A 25,094-nucleotide genomic window follows, 5' to 3' on the forward strand; every position below is an offset into this window, starting at 1 on the left:
GATCCCGTAGATAAAGGGGCACGACTATGTAGTTTAGTTAGAAAGTGAGCGAGCCTTGTGCTTTCAGCAACAGCACTGTTGCTCCAGTTCATACAGGTGCACGCACTGTAAATGCACACAGCCTGCTTGTACAGGTATCTCCGTACGCTGTTAGCGCCACAAAAATCCTGGCCCGCGGTAACGTCTCATATGCTCAAAGTATTAAGGTCTTATTTATGAGCGTTACCCTACAAATATTTGAGATGTCAAGATATCCTTCGAAGGAGCAAAATCTGATCTCCTTATTCATTCGGACCTACAACTACGGTAATGCTGCAATTGTTGCTTTTGTTACTGCTGTTGTTTGACTTGTACTGAAATTATTAATTGTTGTTGATGTATTGCAGCTTTAGAAATTTCACCTTATAATTCTTGATATTCATCCCCCTATTTCTGTAAATACCGTTGTTTTTATTTTAGTTAATAACTTATTATAGCGTACTGTATATTTGAGCATTAAATTTAGATAAAACTCTAAAGGTTGGTACAGGTATTGGTAACTATTTTATTCCATACAAAATCTGCTCACAGCAAAACGTGGATAAAGCTGATTTTAAACAATGCTTTTATTTTTAAATAATAATGACAATATATTTTTTAATACATTTTCGATAGTATCCGTCTTCTAAGGGCACGACTAATTTCAGTTCTGATTGAGAAAATAATTTGTGTTGGCAAATCCCGAATCCCTCTTTGGCATCATATATTTCTAAACTATCTTTGTGTAATCCAAACTTTCTGCTTAACTCCAAAAAATTGAAAATGTCACTATGTTACTCACAGAACGCTTCGTGCTGTAAGGGCACAATTAACTTAGATTAAAAACAAAAACAGAAAAACACAAACGGATCTCTCGAGCCTCAAAAAATGATAACAGGACACTCGAAAGATGATTCATGAAAACAAAAGTATGACTTGTACCTTAACATAATCAGCTGTGTCCTTTTTGTATTCATTTAGGTTATTTTTTAGGTTAGTTTGTACTTTTCCTTCACGAACATTGCCCAGTATTCGTGACGTTCATTAAGATTGGGAGAAATGTTTATTGCTTAGTCACACGTGAAGCCAGCGATGAGACGTCTCTCTGGTTGAAAAAAGAAAAAAGGACAGAACACAGATGAAACGCATCTGTTCTTTCTCGGCGAGACCTCAACCCCCCAGAGGCCTTGTGCTGCAATTACAGACATGTTGTGGGTAAGGTGCCTTAAGAGAGAGAATTTACAGTCTGTGGTGTCTGCTGGGCTCAGCCGCTGTTTTGATGGCATTATTGCGACCGAGGTTCAATTGGTCGGAGATTAATATGAATAGGCTCTCAGCAGTGTTTTACGCTACATACAGTACAGTATGTACCTGTGATTGGTTACAACGTGCCCTAGGTCTCACGAAAGTTGCTTTAATACGACATTAAATATTGTTGCGTAGAATGTAGATTATATAAATGATGGCATTTTCCATATGTACTGTAGGTCGTTAATGTATATGGTCAAATTATTCCTGTCAAAAAATACTTTTGGTGTGTTTTAGAAGTCTTCAATGATTAAGTTCTCAATATCCACAGTAGCCCGATTTGAGGTAGCCGCACCTACAGTTCCTAAAAAATAGTCTACAGAACCGACCTTTGGCAACATGTCAAAAAACAGCAATTAAATTAACGAAGGAGAGTGGATTTATCTTTTTGTTAACTGCCTTTTAATTTCTGTTGCATACTTCGTGCTAGATAAATACGTTTTCATTCCGTTATTGTCATACCAAAATTGCGCATTATTGCAAAAGAGTCGTGTAGGAATGTGCTTTTAGTCAATTTAACTTAATTTTAGACAGACGCCCATAATATGTTCACATACTGTAGATTACGTGGGAAACTTAAAGAAAGTTTGAATTATTTGTTAAATAATATCTGGCCCTTTAACACCGTTAAGGAGGATACAGGCACTTTTGTCTCGATGAATGTCATACTTTTTTTATGAATGGATGTTGTTTTTAAAAACAAGTAGGTACACTGAATTACAGTGTATAGTCTGTTTGCAAGCACAACCTGTTGCCCAATAGGTGATATTGAACATTGAAATATGCATAAATACATTACAAGATAAGGTATTAAAAAGCAGTTGTCATCAATATAATACTTTTAAATTAGGTGAAATAATTTTTCATCACCATGCTTGGGATGTTATAGTGCCTATTAACAACTGGTATTGAAATTCATGGGGAGAGAAAGCTGAATCATAATTAGTAGAAAAATATGTATAGGGTGATTTTTTTATCACACATTTTACCTAAATTTAGAATACCAAATTCTATGTTCATTTCAAAGTTGCACCCCACAGTTCTGAGTTGACCATTCATCCCCTTTTTCATATTTTGTAGTTCAGGGGCTAATTATAAAGGAATCCAAATATTTCTCAATCTGTTTTTTTTTTTTTAAAGAGTACAGAGTCTGGGTCTCAGTACACCTGCCAGGGTACACCCAGGACTCTTTCTAAAAAGAAGTGCACTTAATCAATTCACCTTGTACTTAATTCACTTATATGTTCTGTTTGTGACTGTGTGTACTTTCTTTGCTATTTCACAAGAAATAGGCCCCTGGGTTGCCCCTATCTACAATATACCCCTTAGGATTTCAAATACTTGGGTCAAAACTCCTTTGATATATAATATACTGATTATATACACCGGTTATAATATACTTTCTGTGGTATAGTATGGTGACCAAAAGTGAGCACAACTTTCTAAGTGCAGCTACTGTAAATGCTTTCTCGGTCATTGTAAAGTTTGTGGGCAGCTTCCACGGATTTAAATGCTGCTGAATGCACAAGCATTTTTTTTGGTTTTTCATTCTTTCCCTACATTCTGTTGATGAAAGCCCAGATTCAGCATAAACACCCTGACCCCTTTTACTGTATGTGTAGCTTTCTGCAGTTCAGAACCACTCACATGAAATGTACAGTATATTACAGTACATGTTCCTTCCATCTGCATGGATCACTTTGTAATGATCAAAATCCATAATTTTGTCTAAATCTTTTTATATTTCCCTTGCTGCCTTTCTGTTTCTTTTACCACTGTCCATCCATCCTCTAACCAGGGAAGCAGGTAAAGGTTTATTCCATGCTGAAAAGAGGGGATCACACCTGAAAAAGGCTCCACAGCCAAAATGTTGTGTTTCTTGTCTTCTCTTTTCAGCATGGAATAAACCTTTACTTGTTCCTTTGCAGCCTACGCAGGCTGATGCAGCTCCTTACTTGAACTATCTTCTAACCAGCTCAGGGTCATGGGGGAGCCCGAATTTATCCCGGGAAGCAAGGCAGGGTGCAGCGTGGACAGAACACCAGTCAATCACAGGGCAGACACACAGACACATTCACGCCAGGGTCAGTTTTCAGAGAAGCCAATTAACCACCCAGTATGTTTTTTGATTGTTGGAGGAAACTGGAGCACCCAAGGAAAACACATGAAAACATGGGGAGAACTCCACACAGATAGCACCCCAGGTCCAGAATTGAACCCAGGGTCCCAGCGCTACGAAGCAGAAATGCTAACTACTGCATCCCTGTGCTGCCCTTATTCAAAAAAAAAAATAAAAATAGCCTCCTAATCATATCAAAATCTTAATCGCCGGTACATTTAAGGAAGTGCAACAGGCCTAAAACAGATCCCTAGTGCAAACCACTACTTACTGTACAGAGGCCCAATTAGAGTTTATGCCCCATAAGATATCATGCTGTTCTTCATTAACCAGTTCTTGCTCCATGTGTATGTTTCTCTGGATTTTTATAGTTTTTTATTTAAGAATGTATCAAAGATATTGGTATCCCTAGATGCCAAATAATCTTTTTAATAAGTAGATCTAATTAGTGGATGTAACAAAGCCCTGTAGGAATTAGCCTGAGCCTGAGCTTTTCATTAGTATTGGTATATTTGGACAGGGACGCTCTGTCTTGCTTTTCTGGTTTTAAGCAGGTTGAAAGACAGTATTGTCTGCTGGTGTGAAGTCAATAATGTGAGTGTGGTTTAATTTTGGATTGAAATTTTTGGAAAGAACGCCATATACATATCTGAACCCAGTTAATAGACAACCCCTAAGACTGAAATAGTTGGTTCGGTGTTTAAGTATAGGACTGCTGGTTATGATAGCAGATGCAGGTCAGAATAGGCTCCAGTTTACAGTTTATGAAATGGAGATTCACAAAAAGCTGTATATTTTCAAAGGCGGTGAACATCTTCTTAAAAGAAAGATAGCCAGAGCAAACTGGAGATATCTGGAGAATGTGAGGTTTGCTTTCAGCTGTTAAGAGACTGTTCAAGAAATGTCAGAAAAATACTGCTCAAACATGTCCTGGACAGTCAAAGTGTACTGAGCAGATATTTGATGTTCTGAAATAGAGAGTAGAAACCAAAGATCCGCAGCCACCTGCAAATGTTACAGGACATGCAAATGTCTAACAGCACCATTAGATATTAACTCACAAGGTAAAATGGGATTGGATGTCACTCTCTCCAGGTTCTGTTCTCTCATCTCTCTTTTAACCAGCACTTAGTAGGCATCAAAGGAAAAGGTTAAGGATACACTCAAGGTCACTGTCAAGTGTGGAACTATCAACAACAACTGGAATAAGAAAGCTTTTGGCCACACAATGCAGTATCACCTTGTCCATCAAGGGATGTGCAACTTCAAGAGCCATTGACCTGATACCAAGATGGACTGGTATCAGTGGAGAAAGGAGAAGGAGACCAATTTGGGTCTGTTCATCTCATTCCTTAGTTCAAAAACTGTTCAAGAATGTGTGCATCAAGAGAATTAGCCTCTTTATTTATCCAAAAATTCATAAATCTGATGGACATTATCCTTGATGATAATAGAAGAGCAAACTGCAAACCACACCTTAGTTCACACAGCATCAGTCACCAGCTACAATAAGCAACAGAGATGTAACTGTGTCCTATTACATTTTGGAACACAGCTGAAAAACAGAAAGAGTATAATCTCGGTCATATTGTGGCTCAGTCACCAGACATTCTTTCTTTGAGTGTTTGCAGGTGTAACAGAACACCTTGTGAAGAATGAGCCGGTTGCAATGATGTAAGTCCCTGGGGTTTATGAAAATTCTCAAATGCCCCCCTGTCTGGGGACAGAGAGCATGGCACGGTGGGTTTGATATGCCTTTGTTGTGTGACTGAGGTGCTCAGGGGTGTGAAAGAGATTGAAGGCTCAGAGTCGACTGCATGCTCCACGGGGGTTGTCTCAACTGATCCCTGCAAAAGCACCATGACAGCTTATGAGCTCATGAGCACCACGAGTTTCTAACACAGATAGTGTGTCAGGAATGTGTAAGTGGTGGCCCTGTCAATGCAATAAACTTGTATTCTGCCACCACTTTCTGTATAAGGCTCCTGAAGTAGAGTAGGCTACTGCTGTCAAGTGCAATCAAACTCTTTACAGAAAATGGGAACATGCTTTATGACAAATTAGAAATATCACTTTCATACAGTATATTTTCAGAGCAGCTTTTTCTGTTGAACTTGAGAACTGCCTAATGTAACTCTCATGTGAAATCACACTACTTTCCTCACTCTGCTTCTGCTGCCTGGAGTCATATATTAGCCGTATACTGTATATCTGTAAGTAAACGCTCATTGCATGTTATTGAATTACCCCAATTTGCAAATTATGGAAGATGAAAGTAAACAGGGGATGACCAACAACTACAGTACATTACACAATGATTTTAAGTGACCATACGTATTAGGACATGCAATGTAGAATAACGACCTGGGCTTATATGGCCTTTTTTGAGTTGAATACAGTACATAATGTTCTCCTTCTAATATGTTCTAGCTGATTAAGGTCTTGACTGAAGACCTTTGCTGTTGCCCACATCGTGCAATTATCGCCTCAAGGGATGTACAACCAAATATTGACCTTGAGACTGATGTGTTCTAATAAGTACAGTATGCTCACTTGAAAACAATGGGTTTAATAAAATGTATGTTTTTGCATAATCAGTTGTATGCATGTAATGACACAGAAATAAACCTTATTGTATCTGTCATTCATATTAATATCATGATTAAAAAAACAAAGTGCTTGACTGCAAAAGCAAAAATAATAGTTTTGTCTTTGCTGCCCCAGTACTAATGGAGGGCACATAGGTCAGCCAGCAACCATTATGTAATGTATGATGACCATGAACACCTGAGAGAACGGCATGCCCTTTCTCTCCACAAGTGACCAAATGAAGGCTTTTGCTGCACAACTGTGGTTGAAATGAAAGCATATATTTTTGGTTCACCTTTATTTATTAAAAGTATAATACTCCATGTAGAACTTAAATATAAACTTTAAAATGGTAAAAAATAATAATTTGCAATAAAAGTTTACATCAGGAGCAGATAATATATCAAAACATTAATGTTAATCATTTCCCAAATGCACAAGACATCACCAGTCTGTGCATCCTGGTGGATTGGATTGTTGCAGAAGAGATTAATTCACATGGGATTCTGCGAAGTTCCTTGGGGAACATTTCCAAGACTTAATCTGGTTGTGACGGGTCACAACTGCCATTTTAGCTCAACAGGAAAATGTAGTCTTTTTAATTTTATTTACAAAATATATCCTACCCCAGGAATTACACATATAATGATGATAGTGAAATTAGATCCTCCTAGAAAACACTCAGGTGTTTTAATATTGGCTGTTTTTTTTTTTAACTCAAAACAATGTCTGTTCTTGGACTGCTTGTAGGTAATTAAAATTCTTTTCTAAGGCACATGATGGGTACTTGGATTAATGTTATGAGGACAGCTTGGTTTCCTGTCTGGAGGAAAAAAATACCTTTTGTCAGATAAAATTTAATAGCCTAAGGGGACAAATACCTTTTACTACGCCCCCTGTTAAAAAGACTTGCTTTAGGCAGTTTAGTAAGTCCTTGACATAGTACTGCTTTCAGCAGTCAGAATATTCAGCATCAGATTCCATGCAATCAGATTGCGGCAGTGTTTGTGCATGAAGAACAGACTTTCAGATTTGATAAACTCATCTGTTTATACAAAGGCAGTTTGTTTTAATGCCATGAGCTTCTCACATTTCCTTTATCCCAAGTTTGTTTGTTTATTTTTGTTGAGTTCTTACAGAAACAAATTATGCTGTCCTTTGCTTTTGTCTGCGGCTTAAAACAGACAGCATAGCATCAATAAATCAGTACTTAGGGTTACAGTCTCAGAGAATACCCTATCTCCACCCCCAGCGCATATAACTTATTTTTCTGTTACTAGCTCCTCTTAGTTTAATTATGTCCAGATTATTATTTTTACTTCTTAAAATCACTTTATTAAGTTTCACATTAAAATGTGGTTTAACAAACTATACATTCTTATATCAAGCATAATGGAGGTCAAGCGAGTATGAATTTGCTACATATTGTTTTTCTTGGGTGTGCAACGTTTCTGGTGAGGGTTTTTCATGTGTCCAGGGGGTCCCTAGAATCAAAAGAGGCAGTTTTCATATTAAGCCTAGAAGAGTGTAAAATCAACAGACTCTCTGCTGACCTGCAGTTCTGCTTTTAATATGTAGTAATTATTTGAAGAATTAAATAAGCAATCATGCATTGCAGTTTTAAGTTTAAAATAGAGGTCTTTAATGAGGTGAGTTTCTTGAAAAGGTATCACTTTGCCACAAAATGCTTAAAACTGAATGACCAGTAAATACTTATCTTGTGTATGTTATAGAGATGTGAATCTGTTAGATCAAAAATACGAACAAAATCCATTTATATTGATCTAATTGTCTTTTCATTCATGAAATGCAAACATAAAGCATGCTATTAATGTTATTTTAAAACATTTTTCTGATCTTTTATAACATACAAGTCAATTATGAGTCAATTGTAAACCTGTTAAAGAAAATGCTTATACAGTAGATTTAGTTTATATAGTAAATATCTAACTGATAAAGTATAAAACATTGAACCTTACTGCATCCTCTATATTACCACACCTCATTTTCTTTTAATTAAAAATGTATGTGCTGTAAAAATTTGCCTATTGTCTCCATCTGGGTTTGATAAGAGCACTTATACAGATTTAGACATGAATTTGACAGATCTGTGCAGAAGAAAGGAAATATAAGAAATGTTTATTTGGTACTATATGTATATATGTCCTGATCTGTTTTACTTTAAAACCCTATTACATGTTCCAGTATTTCTAGTAAAATACTACAAAAGCAGTCAAAATCTTAGATATACGCCTTGCAAGGGCTAAATAAACAACTGATAAAGTTCTCAAAAACAATGCATTTTTATGTGATATTTAGTATGAAGCAGCAAGTAAAGATGTGAAGTTTTTTTCAAGTTTTATACTGTATATTGTTGCTTTACAGGCACAAGTAGAGTATAATTCCACACTGAAGATAAAATATTGCCTTACTGCTCAAATGTTTACACATTTACTTTCTGTTCACCAATTTTCTTTCCACTTAATTTGTTTTCTGACTAGTAACAGTACAACATCACATTCCTAAAGCTTCCTGCAAAATCTCTTTACTTGCATGTAGATTTCCACAAGAATTTATTACCTTCATTACGTTTACAATAGTGTATTGGTAAAAGGAAACCAGTGCAGACAAACGTTAATTCTTAACAGCATAAAGAGAAGAACACCCATATACCTTCCACCAACCTATCGTAACACTTTGTTATTCACACTACAGACAGTGAAAACCCCATAAAAGGATCTATTCCAAAATTATTGCACCGAATTGAATATCTAGATAGAACCCAAAATACATGACATTAAAAACTTTGAGGCAAAACTGTACAACTCTACAACTTTTAAACTCAAACTGCAAGGAGAAGACCCACTTGTCTTGTCACGCCTGAGTGACTAAGACAAGACCCATATCACTGGCAGTCCAGAAACCCCTTTTCCATCTGAACGTTCTGGTTGTTGGAACCCCTCCAGGACCCTGGATCTCACACATAGTTTCCCCTTCAGGGAATACTGGAAGTCTTCTCCACATGCTGTCTTCCTGCATGGTGTTCATGCTGAGCGTCTGTGCTATCCAGGCCATGCCTACTCTCCACTTTCTCCCCAGTACACCCATCACCCAATCACACATGGGTTGCTGCAGCCTACAGTTAGTATCCTCTCAAGCCATGCCACATCACTGTTATTTCAGCCAGGAAACAGTCTTTCCTGTTAAAGTCAGCTTCCACTCACTCCAGGCAGAATCCATTGAAAAAGTCGACACCATTCCAGTCACAGTCCGTGCACAAACGGACTCTTCTGGCAACAGTCACACTGCATAACACACTATGCCAGCTCAGCACCTCAGTAGTTGTCACCCCTTGGCTAAGCCGCATTGTGTCTCTGGTGAGCACAAGCAAAAACATAGCTGCCATAACTTCCTCTCTTACCTGGCCAGCCTACATATAACCCTCCTGCATCTTCCTGTGTCTCTTTCACACTAGACCAACCTGCATCACACATTAATGCAAATTCATAGCAGGTTTAGGAGGTTTCTCCATCAACACACACTGTTGCTATAAAAGAAGCTGTACTCTTTTTCTCTCACTCCCTGAGAGAGCCATCGTTGTCAGCCTGTGGTTTGAGTCCATGCAGTCTGCTTTAAAGAAGCCTAACTGGCCATATAAACAGAATCGTCCATAGTTGCAGTTCATCAAACCTTCAGTTCCCCACAGCATCCTAAACAGACACTGGCAGATGGCCTGTCACAAAGTGCCATCTGTTGTCCATTTAAGGTGTCCCTGCAAGTAGTTTCAGCTTGTGTCCTCTGGTTCCTGTTTCACAGTTTATTCTGACCAAGTCTACTAACTGCCTTTGTCAGTACCTTTCAGGATTTTGAATACTTGGATCAGGTCCACTAGTTACCATCTCTATTCAAAATTAAAAAGGTTCAACTTCTTTATTCTGTGAAATTGTATTCCCTCAAGTCCCATAAAGTATCACATCTAGCAGTAATAAGAATAGTTTCAGCGGACCTACCAATAGAGGTTGTCAAGGTCTTTATTGGTTGTACATAGATTCATGTGTTTTATTGATGAACTAGACAATTGGTAAAAAAAAAACAATCGGTGAATTAATCCCATATGAAGAATGGCTGAGAAACATTTTCATGGGGTTCGTTTATTATGTGGGTACCTGGTGCAGGGCTAGTTTAGAATAAGTGTTTAGTGTGAGTAAGATTTGTTAGATGGTTTCTGGTGCATAGTTTTTTACTATTCATTGCAATGTGCTGAGGCCTCAAGAGCCATCCGTCGAGAAGGAAACCAAATATTACTACTGCAATATTTTTCCATACATTAACAACATACATAACTCTTATATCATAAAATTGTTTGCCATATTATATTGCTTCCTCACATGGTATATAGAAAAAGTCAATGTATAATCAAATACATAAGCCTCTTTCTTTTAAACTCGCAGTTTTACTTATATATATATACACTATATACCTGTAAGACATTTAAGAATTTAACATTAAGTGCTCAGCTTGCCAAGAGTTTGAATTGTACGCGTTTCTTAAACCATTTGCCAATTCTACATTGGTTTTAGTCTTATTTTGGTAACTTCACTAGTTTACAAACTTTATCATTCAGAAATTAGATTAATGGTCCTAGTACAGATCCTTGCAGTACTCCACTGATCAAGTTACCCGATTTTGATTAGTCATGCCTTACCTGTCGTCTGTTTTCTATTAGTTCTATATAGAGATACACATTTTCTCACCTGCCTGAAGCCTGCAATCTATGAATTTAAGTTTTAAGAGGAACATTATCAAATGCCTTTCTTCTGAAAATTTAGCCATTCATCCATTTTCTAAGCCATTTGCTTCAGCTGAGGGTTGTGGTGATAACAGGCTGAGCAGGTCTGAACAGAGTTCCCTCCCAGCAACCGTTTCCAGCTCCTCGTGGGGGATTTCCAGGTGTCTCCAGCCCAGCTGGATATAATCCCACCAGTGTGGCCTGGGCCTGCCTCAGGGTCACATCCTAGTGGACAATACCCACTCCACCTTCAGCAGAAGGTGCTCAGGGATCATCCTCACCAGATGCCCGAACCACCTCAACAGGCCCTTATCAATTCAGAGGAGCAGTGACTACTCCATCATCCTCCCGGATTGCCAATCTCCTCACCCTGTCACAAAGAGTAAACCCAGCAACCCTACAGAGAAACCCTCTTTTTTGCTGCTTACACCCATGATCTCATTCTTGCAGTCAGTGCTCAAAGCTTGTGATCATAAGCAAGGATGGGGATGTACAGCAGAGCAACTGGAAAACTGAAAACTCAGTCACTTACTTTTATTTCTGAAAACCTAAATACACCATATTGTATCCTCTATTTGTTAGGTTCACCCCCAGCTCAAAGCTGCAGAGTGAGCTAGTGTTTGCAATGGTAGCCAGCATCCCACCTGTCTCTCAGTGCCAGTTACCCTGGAAATGCATTCCACCAGGATATCTGCTTCACCTGCGAGCAATTTCTATCCATGCCTGATGCAGTGGTGCAGAATACTTCAGGAAGGCTCCGAGTTGTCAGCACTCTGGTATACAGTCACGCACTGCATAGCCTCAAGTGCTCACATTCCCTGGTTCCCTGCTTGGTTTGGACCCTCGACACTGCTTCGTCTCGTCTTTGTCCTTTGGATTACCCTTGGTACATTATACTGTATTCCCTGGCTTTGAATGTTTCTGGTTTACGTCTCTGGACAGTGTTTCCCTATACTTTTGGCTTGTTTACCTGCTGCCGGGTTATGAATCTTGCTATGTTCCTGGACCACAGCCCTGGACTGTGTTTTGCCTGGTCCACACTCTGTTTCCCCAGCCTGCTACAGCACCACGCTCCCTCGCGTGTACTGTTTTTCCTGGTTCTTTCTGCTGTCTCACCCAGCCTGTGTGTTCACCTTATGAAAACAAATCTCTGCCTGCTCCCCACAGCAGCAGGATCTGTCAGTATCACAGCTGTTGCTTTCTCAAAGCAAGCAAAGTACAAGTTAGTTAACCAAGACCTACCTTTTCCAAATTCATATTGAGTAACCTCTAGTATCCCATTTCCATAGATGTGATTATGGCAACAGCAGTATTTTCTCAACTATAATTGCCACCCAACCAGTCGTCACCTTAATTTTACAGAATTTAATAATTTTTACACAATTTTGCAGTAGCCTGTCATTTATTCTAACAGACAAAACATTACTGGGTGCCTAGCTCATATTGTCCCCTGCTGCATGATCTTGGGTTTAATTGCTCTATACTTGAAGTTTCACAATTTTTTATTAACTCACTCCATGTCACCCAATTATACTTAATTTACTTCAGTAATTAAATCACTAACTCGATCAGCCCTTCTTGTTTCAACTATTCACTTGTCTTCCCCACAAACACCATCTTTGCTAACAAGTCACTCTTCAATTCTATACCAGCTGATCCTCATCTGGTCAGGGACACTGTTGTCTTTAATCACCACTTGTGCACCGGACACAGCAACAGCCGGTTTATGTTCTCTTATTTCTCAAACTTTCTCCCTCAGAGACCGCACACATCTGCTGATAGTAAACACCTGGAGTACTCAGAACACCAGCTATGCTACCTAGACTCCCAGCTATAGGAAAGATACACTGCTAACACCACACGTCAGCCCCAGACAAGCTGCCCAACCCAGTTCCACGGCTGCACACTTCGGGCCCAACGAACTACTATTTTTGTTTGATATACAGTAGTTTTTTCAAGCATCCCACAAGCCTGTGAGCCAGCTCAACCCAGCCCATTGCCACTGAGACCACCCTCGTCAGTGCTCCCTTCCCTTTCTTCCACGCTGAAGCCTAGAGACAGAAAGAAACCTTTTTTCTCCTGGCTGGTCTTATACGCCTTCCTATTAGTCTAGGGGAGTGGCCAGATCCACACAGATCCTATCCTATCTGCTCCTCTCTCTCATGTGGAATCTCACTCCATTTTGGAAGCCAGGTATTCAACTAGCCCAGGTGAATGGCATTTAAACCCGGTCCTTCTCCTAAATAGGAGGCTTATTTTTAATTTCACTTCTCACTCCCTCACAGTGATCCTCTAGTTTAGTTCTAATAATTATTTCCATAACCTTGTAATAGACGTTCAGACTTAATTGTCTAGAACTACCTAATTTGGTTTTGTCACCATTTTCATGGATAGGCATTACATTTGCAATTCTCCAATCCATGGATCTCAAGGCAACCCCTGTCTTGTGAACCCCTTGTTAACTGAGATATACAGAACGCAGATGTTGATTTTAGATTCCCCATTAACAGGCTCAGCTCAATGGCCACAGAAGCAAAAAGATTCATTAATAATTGCCATTTGTATTAGAATTGTCTCAGTAGACACTTTGATGCATGCTGGAGTCATGTGTCTCAACCTAGACTTTCAGTTCTTAGGTCCAGTTGTGTTAAAGTAAAGGTTTAGTGTACAAAATACATCTGTATAGTAAATATAGTAAATACATCTGTTTGTTTTAAACATATATATGTTTTATTTTTCTACACTGTTCTCCTTCACAAATGTTAAATTAAGACTCAAAACCAAAGTATGCTAAGGTTATAAATAAACTTATATTATTTATTTTGAAGAAACATGTTTCTGAATGGTTTGAAAAGCTTTCATTGTTCTTGATGACTAGAAGCAATGGATTTTTTTTCTAGCAAAATAAACTTTATTTCACAGAAAAACATCTCAAAACAGTAAACATTCTCACAATCTGTACACGTGCTAACACATTTTGAAACTACCATCAAATAGAAACTTTCAGAAAGATGTGATTGTCCATTTTCAATCAGTGCAAGTGGATGGTGGGGCCAGATTTGTTCAATTAAAGAGTCCATCGCCATGGGGAAGCCCCATTAGGCGACGTCGCGCTTCGTCCTCCTTCTGAGGTCTGCGAGGACCCTCATATCCAGCTCCCTCGCTCCTTACTCTGTGTTGTGCCAGATGAGAGTGTTCCTTGCGTTTTATCAGGGACAACAGCAGCCACAGCAGGAACTGTGTCCCCTTGTCCGATCAGATGGTACCAGCCCCAGCAGGATGCACTGGTAACGGAGCACCACTCCCACTCTCAGGAGTTGAAAAGTTTTGTTAATTCTGGCCCACACCGCTTTGGCAAAGGGGCAGCTCCAGAACAAGTGCTCCTGATTCTCCTCAACAAAACACGTGTCCTGGGGGCAATAGAATTACAGCTGACTGAAGTAAGATAAACATTTCACAATACTGTATATTGTTATTTTGAAAATTCTGAGATCAAAGGTTTCTTTAAAGCCCATGGGTCATTCAAATATGAAATTTAGTCATTGATATACTGTATCTATCCTAGGCTTTTGACTGAACAGGGTCAACAGAATGAGATTCTAGTCAAGCTCTATATTACCTCCAAGATGAAACATAATTGTGCACATTCATTTTTGTGGGGTAGCCAGAAACTATCCCAGCATGCAACGGGATACAACCTGGATGGGACATGAGTCCATCGCAGTGCTTGCTAAAAGTCAGATCAGATAAATAAAACATGTTGGGCTTAGCTAACACATTTTATAAGTCTTCTTATAAAATGATTGGAGTAATTTTCTTTAGATAAACTATGCTGTGTATACTGTTGTTTCTGTTTAATTTCTGTAGCTGGTACTGATTCAGCCCTGTACTCTATTTCCAAATCATTCGCAATAAAACATCTTAGTCACAAGAAAACTTCAGTTTGGTCTAAGAATAATTACTGTCTTTTTTCAAATTAATTACTACAGATATGTAAAAATAAATAGCTTGCAACCTGCAATATCTGACCAACAGTATGGTGAAGAACATACTGTGAAAAGCAGAGCAACTATCAAATCTGAGGCTCCCTCTTCTGGGCTGTTTGGTCAGGATGATATTTGTCAGGTCTTTTCCCAGTCATCAGAGGTGTGCTCTTACTAATAATAGATTGTTGTTTTATACATCAGAGTAAATAACAGAATATGTGAAGAATTTTCAATTAAAAGGTTTATTAGTTTATTTGTTACAGTAAAAGCCTATTGAGAGAAAGCAGAGTATTGCTTGTTTTTCTTTCAGGTAGATTACATCTAAATGCTCCCACTTTCCTTTTTTTCACATTGTGTAGAGAACTTAATGCATACTTATAATTTGATTTTGTAAACATGCACACTTCCAAATCCCCCAGATATGAATGAGTTTCAAGCTGTTGCAATTTATGAACATGTATGAATAGGCTAGTTTAACATCGGAAACAAAGTACATAAAGGAAATATTACTTTCTAGCAAAATCAAAAGATCAAACATGTTAACTGCAAATGTGGAGGAGCCACACATCAAGTAATCTGCTACCATGTCAACAACAAACACCTCCTCATCACATTTCTGTGAATGAAGCTTGACGTTTTTTTGGTGATATTTATTTAATGTATTGTTTGGACTCTGAAACAGTCTTTACAAAACAAAATAAATCAAGGCCAGGGTAAATCTGAGACCTTGGGGAAAAAGATTCAAAACAGTAACACATGAAGTATGCAATACGATTGGAAATTATGGGAAGAAATTGTAAACATAAGAAACAGAAATACTTTTTTTGCACATATGGCACCAACTACCCGGCCATGTTGGGGCTAATACTCTGACTTCTTTAAAGAAAAGGATGAAATCTTTGGATCCATTAGCTTCTAACTAACAGGAAAGATGGATGCAGCAATTGTCCTCCTTTGCTTGTAACCTTTCTTATTTTCCTATGTGCAGTAAATTAATTGACTGACTGTAGAGGTACTGAACTCATGGATTTAATGCAAGATTATTGATTGAATTTCAGCCCTAATCTGATAAACATATACAGTAGTAGGACACCACAGTGTGATTAGATGAATGATCATGCTTTATCTCATCCTGACAGTACTATATGAAAGTCCAGATTGAACTAAATCCTAAACAGCATCTAGACCCAGGTTGTATGGGCTCCAACATACTGTACACGCACAACTTCTAAAACAAAACAGTTGGCCCATTTGCCATGATTGAAGGTATGGACCTTAGAAAGCATTTGTCTCAATGCTTTCTAGGCAAAGGTGTTCCAAGGATTCACAGTATTAGCAGCTATGTTCCTTCAAAAAAACGTTTAGCTGCATAAAAGATGCATCAACCAAAAGATGTCACTTTCCCAAGCACAGGTTCTGTCTTATGATCACTGGTTCAAGATTGAGTTAAGTCAATATCCAATTCTATCTGGCATTCCCCAGGTGGCAGCACACAACTGGCTAAGCTCCGTTGAGGGTAGGGTGGGATTAGTTGGGATTAGATTAGTTGACCGCAGTGCTTTTGGCTTTACTTGGCACAGTGACCCCTGTGGTCTCCTGGGCCTCCTTGCACCTCTGTGCCTCTCCTCCAATTGGTATTGAACTTCTCATATATGAGGCTGGGTTTTTAAAAAATATGGAAGTACACCACCTCACTCTTCCCTGTGTTGAGTAATAGGGATTGTAGCTGAAGCTGTTGACGTGAGAAATGAAAAACACAGCTCTGGCTATTCCTTATCATGTGGACATGAAAAAAATAACAAGGACTTCTATTTTATGTTAAAGCATTATAAAAAATTGAATAAATTAGGAATAGAACAATGTAAATGTATATTATAGTTTTATTAAATCTTTTAATAAAATCTGTAGATTTCATGTTCCAGTTAGTTAACCTTCTGTAGGCTGGTTTTTGGTTTTCCATCCAAACCCACAAGTTTCATCATGGCCTGACTAAGAATGTAGTACAAGCTTGCATTTTATCATCAACGTTTAAGCACGTCACACCCACAGACATTTTCACTACAATAAGATTAGCAATACTGTAAATAACGTATTCTTAAAAACTTGACCCTATGTAAGGTATTTTAAGCGTTTGTTTAAAATTCAACAACAAATGGTGATTTATATCTTTAACAGAGTTATAACTTTCCACATTCCTTCATATTGGATTCATCTTCTATCTGTAAACTGTGATTTTCAGTTCTCTTAAGAAGCAAAATAAATGAGTAATGTGCTTCCTAAAAGTGCATCGAGATGGAAATCAAGACTAAAACCCTTTGAAAGTCATTTGAATATTTTTTTCTACATATGCTTCTGACAGTTTTGGGGAGGTGGCTAGCTAAAATGTTTAAAAGTCCATTAGATGGTGCCATATAAATCATACATTTACTGATCGTGGATAAAAAGGCTATAAAAAGATGCAAGAAAATTCTATGGTTCTCAAAAGGAAAGGGGAAACAAGGTTGAAGGCTCACAAACTAACAAAGTGGTAGAATAGGAGCACAAGATAGTGATGAAAAAAGCAATACATTTTTACATTAATGACTTCTTTTCTAAAGACCTAAGTACCACGTTTTTCCAGTCATGGAGACAACAGCAAAGATTATACTGTAGCAAGGGTCATCAGGCCAACCTGCTGACTGAGAGACATTTTCAATGTTCATTCCTTTTACCATGAAATCGTATTGATATTAGCAAGGCATTTGCTAGAGCAAACTGTGTGAAGAACAGTACCTTGCTCATGGGTATAAATGCAACATCCCACCTTAGATTCAACCTACTGTAAGACTGCTCTGTCTGAGGTCCAGAGCCCTAACCCTTATTGCACTCCAAACTTAATGATTCTTCTGCTGGCTGTCTGGGAGTACAAAATAATAGCTAACTTATCATTTTGGTAACAGAATTAGGTATTGCTGTCATTTTCATACTCAAGTTCTTTTTAGAAGAGACTTTGGGTATATAACATGTAGGAAAAAAAGGACTTTGGAACTTAAAATTGTCATATTATTTTTCTGCAAATGTTTTTATTATTGATCTCAGGCCCAGATTCCTTGGAAAGCTTACACCAGTAATCTTACACTTTGAAAATAAAATTGCTCTATCTAAAATAATGATGTCATTGAATAATTTGCAGAAGGAAAAGGAAGAAAATTCTTTCTGATGGCCATAAATGCAAGGCTTTTGCATTTTGAGCATGCAAGGTTTTGATATTGGTTTTGCAAACAATGTATTGTATTAACTAGAGTTTGCATTAGCTTTCCATAAATAAGTTATGGACTGCATAATAGCTGAAACTATGATCGCTGGTGGTATGTTACAAAACAACCAACTAGATAATGGAGGGATTACATCTCCTAAGGCTCCTAAAGTCAAAGCTATGATTGACATATTTCAGGAAGATAAAATAACATAGCCAATACAGCAATACTGGGTTTGCTCAGTTAAGCCACATCAGTGCCAATTTTCAGACTGTTTTCATGAAACCTGAACACTAGACCACTAGTAGTATTAAGCAGATAATCCAGTGTGTTGCTTCATATACACTGGTATATTTTCTGTAAACCATTCAGGGTTGAGAAGTGTTTTGAGAGTTGATGTTTAAATGTGAAATAACGATCTAAGCAAAAGTACAGAAAAAATAGACCCACAATATTTAAAGTATCTTAAATGATTAGTAAAAAAATAAAGCAAATAAAGAATGATTCCATCCAGCATGGAGTAAAAAACATTTGCTTTTGACTGTTCCTGTAATGGTGTTTTTGGACGAGGCTCTTATCTTTTTGAAAGATGTGAGCAATTGTAAAAGATTTACGATTACATTTCGGTGTTATTAACTCAGCTTACACTACTTCATGGAGTTTTAGCCTAGAACACAGCTGGTTCATTATTATGGATGCTGGCAACAAACCCTCCCACTAATCTGAAGACTTTCCTTTATGCAACTCCCTCAACAATGGGAAAATGAAGAGTGTAAATACTGAATGTGACTGAAACATCAAAAAGCAATTTTAAAGCTGCAAAGTACAAATGTTAGGTAGAAAAGGACAATTTTAAATGAAGAGATTCTAACATAAAAAACAATTTTTGAGATCTCTCTGTCTTCATTGTTTTTTAAAAAAACATACTGTTCAAATGGCACCACCTTGTGTTGAAAAATTAAATTGTACTGAACTAAGGTTAAGAACAACTGATTGTAAAGAAATAAGTAAACCAGAAGAACATAAAAACGTTTCCAACTGAGTAGAGGCACTCAGCCCATCCAACTCATTTGCTTACTAGTCCACAAATCATAACTGATCTATCTGATATTTGAACACAGAGCAATCAGCAGTTCATTGGAGGAAATGTTTGGATTATATGTAAAATTCCAATCCAAAATGTATGCAAACAACATTGATTAAAATACAGACCATCATCTTGCAGCTGATGTCTAAATACACATTACAAAAAGAAAGAAATCAGGTACTGCTCTCTTTTCCACCAACACAACCTAAATAGCTTGCAGTAATTTACCTGGGTATTTGTTTTTACATTAAGGGTCATAGGAACAGTCCAGAAAAATACAAGCAAAACCCTTCATCCTGCACAAAAATAATAGTGTTTGTACTCTTATAATAAAAGCTTAAATACAACAATAAAATCACACAATGTACATTAGTAAAATACATAAAACATAAGTTTTAAAATGCAAGGACTGTGATTTCTACATTATTTTACCAACTGATATTGAATGGTAATTAATATTTTTTCTTGTTTTTTTTAGTGCCAAAAATGGGTCACAGAATAAAACATGATATAATATGAATGATAAAATGGTTTACTGTATATTTTGTGAGATTAAGGGTTTCTATATTAACAATTTAGTGTCTTTGCTGTTTTGGATATATTCATATCCATCCACTGCTGGAGGAAACGTCTGACTCAGACCAAGACTCACACATTTACCTGTAATGTGTGTAGAGAATGAAGGACACTTTGGTTTCATGCGAACTGTCAGTTTCCAGTCACCAAGGACGGCTTTATTTCTGTGAAGAGCGCAGATAAACTGTCCTGATCATTCCCTTTAAGGTGTAAACATTTTGAAAAAAGCTTTGTTTCCAAGAGTCATTACTTGAATAATATATTGTAGGTGGAAATGAATTTGGAAGAAGTTAAGAATTTCTTAAAGGGTTTACAAGAAGTAAGTATTACAATTTAGCTATAAGTTAAGGAGCACTTATCATAATTTAGTGTTCATTGCGCTGTAGTTACCTGAGGCTGTTTTTTATTGGAATTGTTTGCTTCTGTTTGTCAGACTGAGAAGATGAGCTTCTAATAGCGTGCCTGAGGACTGTTCTGCAAAACTAGAGGAATTGATGTCCGTTGAGACTGTGCATTGCCATCATGAATTCATTCTCTTCTTTTTTTGATTTTGCTCTGTAATCTAAAACAAAACAAACTCTATTACGCTTTTTTTTACTAGTGTGCATGTAAAACTGGGCACAAGAAAATCAAAATGAATTAGATTGAGGAAGACAGGCATAGATCAGAAAACAATATTTTGATGCAGATTAAAGTTGACTTCAAATCAAATGGACATCTCACCACGTTCAGCAGCATGGGCAATATTAGTAGCTATATTCCATAGTATTCTATCCAGACTTTCTGTTAATTAAATCCTACACAAGGATGACTACAGTCAAAACATCACCAGGTCATCATTACTTAGTAATGGTGCAGTTATGTGGGTAGCCAGCATTTACTGTAGCTGTGTTTCTTTTAAAAAGTGAAGGGTTAGAAATGAGATAGATGACCAACTAAACTCTAAATCTACCAAACCGATAAGCAGGTACGTAGAGGACATGACGTGTGCACAATAATATTGCCATTAAAATAAGCAGTTATGTAAATAATAGCAGTTCAATAAATCTATACATTCCTTTGGATTTATTCTTGCATTTGCCAATGTTGAGAGTCAAACTTTCAGGAGAGTGCTCCTGGCAGTTTTCATGTCTGTAGTCTACCTCTGTCTTCAGCACTGCTGGCTCCAGAAGCCAAATTCCAGGAAAAATATTAACTTGTGCTGACTTGCAAAGCTCAAACTAATACAGAAGGAGTTTCTTCCAACTGCATAAATAACTCAAAACAACACCTTTTTTTAGGCTTGAATCAAACATGTCTAAAATATATTTCTTTCTGTTTGCAAATGACTAAGTAGAAGGCTGGCCAGCTATAATCCAGTCTTATTCACCAGTTAGATTAATAGAATGTTACATCTAAGGCCAGTCTAAGGAAAAATACAAATGACGTTAACATTAAGCTATCTTCACAAAACATAGTTTTTTTTCTATTAATCCTGTTGATATAGGTTACAAGGGAGTGATACTACAGAATAAAGTACAAGTTAAAGTGCGCACAGGAATCCATGTTCTCTGTCATGTACCAAAAGAAATGATGAAAAAAGACATCTGTGGTGCACAATTTACGGTGCACAAAAATATGACAAAAAAAGTTTGACCTAGACATGTTACAGTATATCAGTTATGGTTTCTTTGCAAAGTTTGTTGCTCAGCTGTTAATATGCAAACTTCATACACACCTGTAGTCTCACACCAGCTTTCTACCCTTTGTCATTTTCTCAGAATTAGTCAAAGAATAAATGCCATCTTTATAATCTAAAATATAAAGCTAATTAGGTGTTAATGTTTAGATAAATTAAGTGTATGATAATGTTTATAGCAATATCAGATATATCTCAGTTTCTGCAATCTTCTCCATTAACAAGAAACATTTTAGGTGATCAAGAGAAAGATCCACTTCTGTTTGTGCTTATGTTCAGTGTCTTAATTCAGGAACATTTTTTAATTCTGTAGTTTGCAATTTAATTCTGCCTTGCAATTCAAATGCAGAAAAAAAGCTTTCTCAAGAAAGAAATTTTTAAAGTACAATGGTTTGTCTATTTGAAATAATTTTTCCCTTTCTTTTTTTGACACTTGAATTGTAGAACACCCCCTCAAAATGACCTTAGATTTGGTGATTTTTTGAATGGTGAGACAAAGCAATATGGTAATAATGCATTAATACTGTATGTGCACACTGCTGTGATACTTCAAATCTATTTTAAACATGTAATACTTTTACCCAAGACAGATGTATCCGTGTTGATAGTGTAACCAATGCAATGAAAGCTTCTAAATGGTATGTTCAAATCTAAGTTGTTATTTTTTCTTCATGTATTTTTTCAGAAAAGTAATTTTCAGAACTGTCACAAATTAAGATGGCAGTTGTGATTTGTGCTTGTTGCTGTTGATGTTGTTCACTTAGACAAATAACATCTTACTGAAGAAGGCTGGGCACTGGGAGTCTTCCATGTCATGGTTATGGTATTCTATATTCAGGATAAAATGGCCTTTTTAATTCAAATTGTCAAACACTTTGTGATTTTTGACTCTACTGAAGGTTGCAACATTGGAGAAAACTGGACAGGTAGGTATCAGAATGTTTCCAAATGTGTTAAAGTTGCAGGATGGAGTGCTTTGAGTTTTTTTTTGTTTTGTTGTTAAAAGAAGTGCATTGCATGTACCCCAAACCTGTTTGCCACTGATAACTAACCAATATACTGTAGAATACATCTTTTGAGTTTTACAAATTATTTAACATACCACTGTATTCAATCTTTTTTTTTTTACAAAACAATATGATTTTACTTAAAAAATGTACACATACAGTCAAAAAACAGTCTGTAATTCATGGTTTATACAGTTTTTGTATTCAAAGTGCTTTAAAAATGTGGGCACATTAGTCACATTATTACTAGATGGAGTATTATTGAGAATTACTTATAAATAAAACAGTACAAAACTGGAAACAGAGCGACCTTAGTTGATTGCCTCAAATCACTAAATATAAGATGTGCTTTCTCTCCAGAGTATCAAAATTTTGTTTATGAAATACTGATGTTCACTTCTTTATCCTTAAAGCTTCTAACCTTATTGTCCTTCGAACACTCACAAAAGTACATGTTTATGTCCTTAGAAATATAATTTTGACAATGCATACTAAACATCTTTTTCTGCCTGTAAGCAGTGGGGGGGAGGTGTTTATTTGTGGTTTACACAAGGCCGGAGGAGATGTTTAAAGTACCAGTTGAGTCTCCAGTAGGGAATGTTAATGTACCGTTCCATGCGGTGCCATCGTTTTAGAAACACAGGCTGAGCTCTTTCCTTACAGAGCACTTTTTGCACTGCACAACGCAGCACCAGTGAAACCTGCACAGGCAGTTTTCCTCAAAGACCACAGTCTCATCTCTGTATCCCCGCTCACAGCAGAGCAAGTCACATCCACTGACGTCCATTGCTGTGCTGTTACACATCCGGCCTCTGGTGCCCAGCGAACCAGTCTTTCTGTTAGGCAAACAAAAGTCAGGAGATTCTGCTGAGTAGATGAGATCCTGTTTGTCTGGCGGTTTGATGTTTTGCCCCACGGGGATGAGGGTTTTGCCATCATTGCCTCCCATCACCTTGAAAGCTCCATTAAATCTTTCCAGGAGGCGATCACCCACCTCGCGAAAATGAGGCATCTTTTTCCAGCAGGTTCTGAGTGTGCAAGAGCCAGACAGCCCGTGACATTTACATTCAGTTCTCATATAATTCTTCACAGCCTGTAGTTAGACACAGAGATAGATTGGTAAGATAAAAGCAGACGCTACTCTGAAAGAATTTACCCCTTCTTGCCTCCAAGCCATCTGAGAGCTTACAATGCTTGATGGCAGGAATCACTTAGATATACACTTTTGATAACTGGGCTGTGATAAATGCAATACCCTTATCTCTAGCCTTGCCTTTTAATTAAAATACTTTATGATAGGGCACACGAAAGGATTATTTGATTTGTTTTATTATTTAAAAGGACGGTGTGTGCATAGGTTCAGTGGAAAATATTACAAATCCATCTAAATCTTCCTTCCTCTCCACCACACCCCACACCTGCCGATTTACCTGTATTTACCTGTACCTGACCCCTCACCAAGCATGACTTAAGCTGTGTGACGGCATTTCAAACAGTGATAAAGTGATACTGACAAAAGGTGAGCAAAGGTGAATACTGGGCAATTTATTACCATTAGGTATAATTAAGAACTGCAGTCAAGCATGCAGCAAAGAGTCAGCCCCAACTGTCTGCAGCCAACTAACAGGGTGAACTCCTAGCCTGAGAGCAAACTAGAGACCAAGGACCTTATCTCGAACTTTGTTTAAAGAGGGAATCCTTTCAATTTGTGTTATATCCAAATGTTAAAATGTTTATTTCTTTGTTCAAAGATTAATAAACAAGTAAAATAATCTAGCATGTTATTATAGGGAAAGAATGCACTCCTTGTGTTTCTTGTAGTATTATAAAATCCATCCAACTGAGGACATTTAGAAAATAAAAAAAACCCCATTACATTATGTTCAAATAAATTTGTTGAAAATGTATTTCAAATATCTGTCCAAACAGGGAACCAGACCCAAGTCGATCTACAAAACAGTTACACCTTTTATATTGTTGTTCCTTTCTCTTAGGTTTTGCATGAAGGAAGAAAAAAATGGATAGAGTTTCACCATACCAGCCGTCCAGCTTCGTTGTTGTGAAGGTCAATCAAGGTCCGGATGTCGCTCTTGCCCTTCTTCCGCTTGGCATCCATGAACTGCTTGGATTTCTCGTACCCAAACTCCACGTCGTCCCCACAGCCGCCCCATTCCCACTTCACGCCTTCCATCCCGACCCCGGCTGCAGGGAGAGGGGGGGCTCGACTCCTGGTGGCCTCGCAGCCACACTGCAGAAGGTCCCCCATGCTGCAGGCCTGCGTCACTGTGTGCGTCACCCCGGCGGCTGTGATGGCATAAACAAATGCCGTCTCCCGGATGTCTGCAAGATACAGCAGAAGTCAAGACGTCAGAAGCGACTCCCCAGCTTTGCCTGTCTGCGGTTGCCTTCGACACCAATTTACCTCATGTCGTTTGCGGTGACATGGAATGAATGTCGGCGGCAGCATGGCAAGAGCACCTCTTGAATGCCCGCATACTCCACACATAATCATTATCCGTGTGATTCACCTCCATGCCATTTCCGTTTCACAAGCAGTCACAAAATGGCACAACATCATCTCTTCATCGGTATATCCAGGACAGAAGAACCGGGGGGAAAAACTGCCTAGTTTGGCATTACTAGTCCAAGTCTTACTTTCATTTTGGAAAATATTTCTGACAACCCCTTATCACCTGGTGAG

General features: G+C 37.8%; 1 protein-coding gene and 1 long non-coding RNA gene across 2 annotated transcripts in view; one reads left to right on the plus strand and one right to left on the minus strand.

Annotated features, from left to right (window-relative positions):
- LOC148649211 (uncharacterized) lies at positions 1-24,527 on the plus strand. Its single transcript, XR_015926306.1, has 3 exons — positions 1-306; positions 1,093-1,233; positions 24,388-24,527. It is a non-coding gene; the product is annotated as an uncharacterized LOC148649211 (long non-coding RNA).
- Positions 22,503-25,094, minus strand: part of wnt6b (wingless-type MMTV integration site family, member 6b) — a 16,548-nt gene continuing 13,956 nt past the window's right edge. The window contains exons 3-4 of the mRNA XM_088605587.1: positions 24,432-24,733; positions 22,503-23,486 (exon numbers count right to left, since the gene is read on the minus strand). Coding sequence (XP_088461713.1) covers positions 23,025-23,486; positions 24,432-24,733 — 764 coding nt within the window. The 3' untranslated portion in view covers positions 22,503-23,024. The remainder of the gene's footprint in view (positions 23,487-24,431; positions 24,734-25,094) is intronic.

Source organism: Lepisosteus platostomus, chromosome 14 (genome assembly GCF_059453375.1).
Source record: "Lepisosteus platostomus isolate fLepPlt1 chromosome 14, fLepPlt1.hap1, whole genome shotgun sequence".
NCBI lineage: Eukaryota > Metazoa > Chordata > Actinopteri > Semionotiformes > Lepisosteidae > Lepisosteus > Lepisosteus platostomus.